The sequence below is a fragment of the Haematobia irritans genome, chromosome 1 (assembly GCF_050003625.1).
Source record: "Haematobia irritans isolate KBUSLIRL chromosome 1, ASM5000362v1, whole genome shotgun sequence".
In the NCBI taxonomy this organism is placed as follows: domain Eukaryota; kingdom Metazoa; phylum Arthropoda; class Insecta; order Diptera; family Muscidae; genus Haematobia; species Haematobia irritans.
The window spans coordinates 91,700,170-91,708,677 of record NC_134397.1 but is presented as its reverse complement, the minus strand read 5'-3'; the positions used below and the strand labels follow the sequence as shown (position 1 = coordinate 91,708,677).

General features: G+C 33.7%; 1 protein-coding gene across 1 annotated transcript; it reads right to left on the bottom strand.

Moving 5' to 3' along the window:
- Window positions 1-746: 746 nt before the first annotated feature.
- Window positions 747-7,016, bottom strand: LOC142228131 (uncharacterized). The gene is made up of 5 exons (XM_075298466.1): window positions 6,814-7,016; window positions 6,448-6,656; window positions 6,224-6,357; window positions 2,388-2,643; window positions 747-1,133 (listed from the first exon to the last, which is right to left on the bottom strand). The coding sequence occupies exons 1-5, from the start codon at window positions 7,014-7,016 to the stop codon at window positions 1,036-1,038; spliced, it is 900 nt and encodes a 299-aa protein (XP_075154581.1). The 3' UTR covers window positions 747-1,035.
- Window positions 7,017-8,508: the final 1,492 nt, after the last annotated feature.

The window sequence follows — 8,508 nt, the reverse complement described above, 5'->3', positions numbered from 1 at the left end:
TTATTAATTTACACATAATTGGATTAACCCTGGAAAGTCATCCTTATTTTTTGTACACTAACGTCATCCTTCGTCATTTTGACTACGGCTTATTTCAAGACGCTATAATTTACATCGTAAGCAAAAATGAGAACCAAAATTGACTTTATTTTCTTATTCAATTTGTGTTTAATTAGTATAAAATAAAAATTCACAAAATAGTTCAATTAGTATAACTAAAATTTATGATTTCCCAATCGACTAAAATGCATTTTAAATCGAAAATGAAATTACGCGTCGTCATTTTGACGAACGATGACTGTCCAGGGTTAATTAATTTCGCGATTGATTCAAAACTACTTTTTATACTACACTTTGTTTTTACATAAAGTTTGGTAATTACTAACAATTGATGAATATTGTTGACATTTTTCACCGAATAATTTAAATATTAAAATTTTTATTTAAATCACTACATGCTTCAATTGGAAATTATTTTACAAATGCATTCCTAATGACTACCAATCACATGAAATCGTACAAATCCACTCTAGATTGCAATCGCTCCTTGAACTGTTCGTTCTGTGAAAGTGCTTGTCATGAAATATTTGATGATAATGATGTACATATATACAAAAAGAATAATACATACATATAAAAATAGTAATAATTGATGATTTGAAAAATAAAAACAAACAATATAAAACAAAACAAACAAAAAAACTACTATAAATTTTTTTTGTCGCGTTATCCTTTCTCTCAGCTGCAGAATCCTTTTGTTGGCTTTCGCTTTACGGATTTGCTTTTTTTCTTTCTTTTGTTTTATAGACTAACTAATATGATATAGTAACTTCGTCTTTAAACTTTTACTTGCACCAACAACCATCGTCCTCGTCGTTATTCTTTTGCGAAATGGAGTTGTGCATACTCAACTCATTTTGACGCCTATTTTTGCTTATATTCTTAAGTTTCTCTAATGCTGCTTCTCCTCCATTATTCCTTCCTTTAAAGTTAATAATTTATGATTTAAATAAATGTCATCATAATTTGAGAAGATCATAAGTTGCTTAAGCTAAAAATTGTTGAGAATATCACTGTGGTTACCATGATGCTGAAGGTTATATGGATTAGAGTAATGGGGCTGTTGGAGACTCCTGCATTTTCATTTTTATTTTTTGAAGAAGAATAAAAAAAGAGACAGAAAAAATGGTATAAGTAAAGCAAAATATATCAAAAAGTTAATTATACATAAGCATTTAGTGGATATTTGGAATGACACTTATTATTTTAATATTATTAAAAAAAACTCTACACGCAAAGGAAATCAAGTTTAGATATGGTAATCGTAACCATTTAATGTTCATAATGGATATCAAATGACGGAAAATTATTTTCCATCATGTACTTGGAATATTGAAAAACAATGTAAGCAAGGCTTAAAGAGAATATTGTTTGGAAGTTTCGGATTTATTTTAATTTAATATGGTGAACCGTTTTGAAGTTATTCCAATATATGTAGTGTATGTGCTTTAATTTTGAACATAACGGTATGATATAGAAAAATGAAGATTAGATTTGAAATCAGCGACCTCAAAGTAGTAAAAATTTGCTATAAATATCAAATCAACACAAAAAAAGTTCAATTTTTTTCCCTTGTGTAATTGATGCTACCGGCACTGAAATAATACGTATGGAAAACGAGTATTGCAAACGTTGTTCGTTCCTTACAGTTTTCTGAATTTTTTCGAAAACTTTAAATTTTTATCACAAAACAAAAACAACATATATTGCAATATTTTTATTTTTGACGTAACTGAAAAACATTTTATTCCAGAACCACTGTCTATTGCGATTATATTAAGTACTGTACTTTTCTGAATGGCTTTAAGACGCAAATATAACATCTTTATGGGGTTTCGTACCCAGTATTGGGTAGATTTCAGCAAAAACGTTTCGTTTTCTTTAAATTAACTTTCTCCGAGTCTGCTTGTGTGTGTGCTGTTCTACAAATAGAATTGGTTGACTGTATGTATTTGAAAAATTAGAGACTGACGTAGGAATTCGTAAACATGCTTTAAAAGGTCGATAATCTGGCTTAACTGCACTTTACTGACACCCCGCCAAATCGCTTTCAAGTATGTTACGTAGATCGGGTTTCTGACTTTATGAGGTTATTTCTCAAGACCCGGGTACCTCCGGGGCAAAACTTTTACTTTGATGGAATTAATGCACCAAATAACGTAACATACTTGAAATTTAAGCGATTTGGTGAGGTTCCAGTAAAGTGCAGTTGCTCCAAAAACTTTTACTAACTGTAGGTTAAGTGTACCTATACGTCCACTAATAATCGTATATAAACTAATGACGAAACAATTCCTAAAACAATGAAAAACCATACTGGTACTTACCACTCGATGCGGCGTGAATTAACATTTGATTGTTTAAGTTGTCATAGGGAATTAGGACAGCATTCAACGATGTTTCACGTGTTAATTCGGGGAAGTTTTCTATTTCTGCTACACATTTTAAATTGAGAATTTTTCCAGCATGAAAGAATCTAGGTCCACTTAAATAGAAATGCACCTGGAGCTTTATGCGCCTCAATATATAACCATGGGCCGATATGCTGGTGTCCACATTGGGTTGCAGTTCGCCAAGTGAAGCCTTCAAAGTGAGAATAGTAAGGAATATAAACAATGTGAATAACTTATATTGGATGTGGTCGTTTAAAAATATATTTTAATTTAATTATATCTTAAATGCTTTCGAAAACATCAAATCTCATATTTATTAAATAATGCGAAAATATAGTGTGTATTATAAATTAAAATGGGTTTAAACATAAACGTGAATTGCTTGTGCAAATTCGAAAGGTACTTTTTATTATTTACAATTAACGAAAAAGCAATGAAAATGTTCTCTTTGGATCCGGAAGTAGTGCAAAGTTGGCTCAGAAGCAATGAATTGGGCTTGTCATAGGGTGTCTTTTTAAGCATACACTGCATTTCGCATTATTTGTTCAAATATGATTCTATGTCAGTTCTACGGATTTCATTCTAAAAAATTTTGAAAAACAAAAAAAAGTTTTTTTTTTAAATTTTTTTTCGACTTTTATCTACATAGAGCCTTTTTTTAATAATACTAGCAAACATTTTTGTCGCAAATTCCTCGTCTACCGAGAAATGGATCGATACACTTTTCACATATTGCCATTATATTACTTATCCTTACTGTGTTATACACAGTAAAATTTAGAAAATTTTAATTTATTGTAAAAACTGCATAAAACAGGGGATTTTTATATATCAGAAAAAAAATATATTCTTGTGAAATGAAAATTATGTCCATCTCTAGAAGTATAATTTCGGATGTACATTAAAAGTAATGAAGTACTTCATAATTTTTTGCTGGAAAACTAAGGCTATGGTCACACTAGGCAAATGTTTGAATAATATGAGTGTCCAAATTTTTTCCGGGACTATTTTCCAAACATCTGGAGACAGGTTTTGGGAGTCGCTCTGATTGTGATGTTATATATCAAATATGAGCTCATTATGTTTGCCGGTATCACATTGGTTGCGAGTTCTTTTTTTATTTCTGTCAAATATTTGCCTAGTGTTACTGTACCATAAGTAGGAACAGTTATGTTTCGTTAATACACGCAGAGAAATAATATGATGACCCCAAACATGTGTAACGGAACGAATTACATTTTTGTATTGCATTCGTCCGTACATAGATTTATTTGATTGTGCCTCCTGTTGTTTGAAGTATGTGTGCCTTTTATGGCCACATACCCACTGCCCTACTCTCCACATACCACATACACTGTCATTCAATAGAGTCTGGGTGGGTATGGGAAAAATAATTTATATGGCAATCTGACTTTGAGACAAATTTATTTTTGCTTGCTATGAGCATAATTCTCATCTACGTTGTGGCTGTGGGAGAATATAAACTCGGTGTTTTTGGACAACGAGCAAGAGTCTCCCGACAGCGGAAGGGTACTGAACACGACGAGTGGCACGACCGCAGTCAGTTCACACTAAGCGACAGGAACTCTACTACCGCACTAAGTGTCTCGGCATTTAGCTTGCTTCCGCACTAATTGTTTCGGCAATTAGCTTGCTTCCGCACTAATAGTTTCACCGACGATTAGCTTGCTTCCGCACTAATAGCTTCGGCTATTAGCTTGCTCCTCACTAGTAGCTTCGGCTATTAGCTTGCTTCCGAACTAATCTTTTCCCGACGATTAGATTGCTTCCGCACTAATCGTTTCACCAACGATTAGCTTGCTTCCGCACTAATAGCTTCGGCTATTAGCTTGCTTCCGCACTAATAGCTTCGGCTATTAGCTTGCTTCCGCACTAATTGTTTCGGCAATTAGCTTGCTGCCGCACTAATCGTTTCCCCGACGATTAGCTTGCTTCCGCACTAGTAGCTTCGGCTATTAGCTTGCTTCCGCACTAATAGCTTCGGCTATTAGCTTGCTTCCCCTAGTAGTTTCGACAAATAGTTTGTAGTTTTGTTACTAACCCAACAACGAATCAACAATCAACACCGAACCACCACATCACCCGGATCGTCAACATCGCTATCAACGTTGAATTGCCGCATCACCCGAATTATCAACATCGGCCAACCAGCCACCGACGGCTGGCCAGCAACTACCGTCACCGCTACCGAACCATTAACCGAATCATCAACCGAATCAACAACCGAACAATCAACCGAATCACCAACCGATCATCATCGAACACCGCAACAACGACTTTAGCCGAACCAAATCGTCAACAACCGCCGACTTCAGTACTAAGAGGCTACGTAATAAATCACCGCCCCTCAGCATATCGTGCAGACAAAACATTATACGTATATAAGGTCAAATAAATAAAGCTCGTACTAATATTATTGTATAAATACCACCAAATCGTGTGTTCTTAATTTAAGGTTTGTGGGTCCTTAAAGTTGATCCTGGACGACCACTGGTCTACCTCAGCTGACGAAAAAACCACGTTACACATGTTTCAAGAGCAAAATGATAAGTTTGTATGGTGAACATGGAACATTTTTGTCACAAAAATATTGTGTAGATGATTGCCGAAATCAGATACATAATTTTCGAGAAAATAACATGGTTCCGATAAACATGTTTCATAGTCACCGTCCAAAAACAACATTTTGCTCTTGATACATGTTTGGGGTGATCATATTTCTTCTCTGAGCGTAGTATGAGATATTTCGCTTTTTAATTGATATTTAATTTTAATAACGAAAAACTATACTATACTTTGCTCAACCTGAATGACGGATTTCGTGAATAGTGCTAAAGTTATTCTGTCATTGTACACTGAAAAAATTAAACTCTCTTAGGGAAAATGAAATATTGCGTACATTCTTACTAAAATTGTTCATAGGGTGAATTCTGTTTTTGTTTACATGGAACTCATGCCTTTATTCACAAGTTAAGTTGATAAAATTTTTGAGATACACACAGAAAAAAGAATTTTTGTCTTCAATCACGAAGTTAATTGATCCTGGCATTTCTTCGATCTCGTTAATGAGAACATCAAATGCGAACGTCTATTAAAAAATTATTTGATCAAATTAAAAACATAATTGATACAATTATTTTTTGTGATTGATTTTTGTTTCAATTAGGTATAGAGCCCGCTATTTTAGGGTCACGTAGACTATTCCGTCCATTGTTATACCACATCGGTGAAATTCTATCTTACCACTGAGTGCTGCCCGATTCAATGTTTAGGTCAATGACAAGGGACCTCCTCTTTTTATAGCCGAGTCCGAACAACGTTCCACATAGTGGTGAAACCACTTAGAGAAGCTTTGAAACACTCAGAAGTGTCAACAGCATTACTGAAATGTGAAATCCGCCGCTGAAAAAATATTTGGTGTTTGATCGACACTGGGATTGAACCCATGACCCTATGTATACAAGTAGGATATGCTGACCATTGCACCACAGTGAATCCCTTTTTGTTTTAATTAAAAAATTACTTAAATAATTTAAATTTTTTACATATCTCTCAAAAATTCAATTAAAATTTTTGGTGATATTTTTTCTGTTTTTAAACAAAGTAATCTTCATTCAATTTAGAGATAAACTATTTTTTTATGTGTCTTCTTTGATATGCATTGTTTCCCTTTTAGGACTATAAACAGAATATGAGACAGTAAAAACAAAATTGCTATTTTCTAGCTTATTAATAACGTTCGTACATACCTGCTCGCCATTGATGTACCAAGTAAGTCGTGTAGGTACACTCGAATAATCTGAAGTGCATGTGGCACTGAGGAAATCCTCCATACGGTACATGGGATTAAAACTTTCGATCAATGGATCACTTTGGGGCAATGCTAAAATATAAACAGAAATACACGCACACATACACAATCAGCGATATTTATCAGTTCCTAGGGCAATATGTTCTTGGATATGCATCATACCTGCTACTGTCATATTATCCTCTTTGGCAGCCAACTGGAAATGTGGGGCATCGCCTGACACCTCACACTTGTATACGCCCGATGATTTGGCACTGAGCGTACTCAGCTCCACCTTGCATGATGATTCGTTGCAATAGTATTTGCCATCGGGCAAATGTACACCCGTGACGGGAAATTTTATATAGACCGGGTGCATCATGGGTGAGTATCTGCGATTGAAATCATGACATGCATTACAAGAGACATTAACATTTGTATGCGTTACATTGGCATTTATATTGGTTTATTTTGTGAAATGCATATTTTTCTTGACGCTTATCGGATTAATTTTATTTCCCCGCCATATCACTGCTTCCCCATACTCACCTGAAAAACTCCATTTTATCCTTGTACCATTTGACAGAGTTTAATGTGTGACCACTCATTTCGTAGCTGCAGGAAAGCGTGACGTTATCGCGAAAATCAACAATTTCCGGAACATTTAAATCAGTCACAAATAAACAACAGACACGTTGCACATCTACAAAACAATGAGCAAGAGAAAAACCAACAGAATTAATAACAGGCATAAATTAAAGTAGAAAAAAAAAACAAACACTTGATTGTAAATTTTTATGCAACTAATTATTATTTCATTTCCTGAACGAAATATCTGTTCCTAAATATATATCTGGAGTTCTTAGATGGGTTTATTGTGTAAGACTATCAAAATACCGCATTACATTACAGTTAGTGAGAGAAAATCCTAACATCTGATTTGGGACCAATAGATTTTTAAAACCTTAGATCTAAAATTAAATCTAAATTAAAATTTAATAATTTTTCCTCGATTTCGAAGAAAACAAAATTATTCTTTCATTTCGCCCTTTCTATAGAAACTTCAAAAAGTTTAATGTTTTCAAATTTAAGATTTCCATGAACGAAAGGTCAGGTCAGGCCTAATATTATACCATGGACAGGGTACAAAGTTCTACTAAATTTGAATTACCTTCAATGAAAAAAATAATGTCGTGAGGCCAAAGATTTCATGTCCTTATAATATGAAAGAAAATTTCTTTTTCATAAGGTCATCTTGGCTTTAATACTTCTGAAAAAATCTTCGAAATTAGTGGAATCGTCCTTAAATTTGTTGACCTTTTGCAAAATGGCTACAATGCTAAAACGCGTTTAAAATAGGTCACGTTATCAGCACTTTATTTTAAAGACGTTATTAATTTGAAACATACGTAGCATAATTTTTACTTGCAGTCGAGTCTGAATTTGCAAATCTAAGTTGTCGTAATACGGTTTTAATAAGCGTTGATAGTTCGTGAAGAAATGAGCCGAAAAGACGAATAAATTAAAATTTGTTTTCTACAATCAAGTGTGAAAAACTCTAATTTAAAAGAGGATTGTGTCTTAAATGTGCCCATACTTCAGTTCTCCACTTCTTTGGCTGGGAATCAATGCCAAAACCATTGATTTTTTAGTGTGGGTTGTAGTGACAATTGTCGATGGCAAGGCAATTTATTTTTTTCAAAATTGCACGTAAATTCGTATGGAGTCTATGTTACACTGAAAAGAATATTTACGTGATATTAAAGATTACGCAACCTAAATTTTAGTATTATTAAGGACAAATTTCTTTAAAAGTATGCAATTTTAATTAAAATAAAGTTTATAATCTTTGTTTCAAATTTTTATTTTCATTATATTTAGGACACAAATTTTGTATATGTGCGTCCCTCCGTTAAAGTCGTACGTCTTTCAACTAAGGCTTTCTTTAAAATAAAGAAACACATATTTAATTTAAAGAAATTGTCCTTAAAATAACTGAAATACTGAAACTTTAGATTTAAGATAAAAACGACTTATTTGACTTATTATGAGGATTTAGCGTCTTTGGTTTAAAGTTGTTTTTTTTTTTTTTGAATTAAGAAAACATTTTATACTTTGAAGCAGGGCTGTGGAGTCGAGTCTAGTTTGCTCGACTCCGGCTCCGGCTCCGACTCCAGCATTTCCTATTAGCCTCGACTCCGACTCCGGAGTCGACTCCGGGTGGTGTACCTAAATCTCATTTTA

Coding starts and splice junctions, on each gene's coding strand:
- LOC142228131 (XM_075298466.1), bottom strand. CDS start 7,016: ATGCCTGTTATTAATTCTGTTGGTTTTTCTCTTGCTCATTGTTTTGTA. Junction 6,358..6,447: donor GGATAATATGACAGTAGCAG/GTATGATGCATA, acceptor TTTATATTTTAG/CATTGCCCCAAAGTGATCCA. Junction 1,134..2,387: donor AATTCACGCCGCATCGAGTG/GTAAGTACCAGT, acceptor ATGAAAATGCAG/GAGTCTCCAACAGCCCCATT.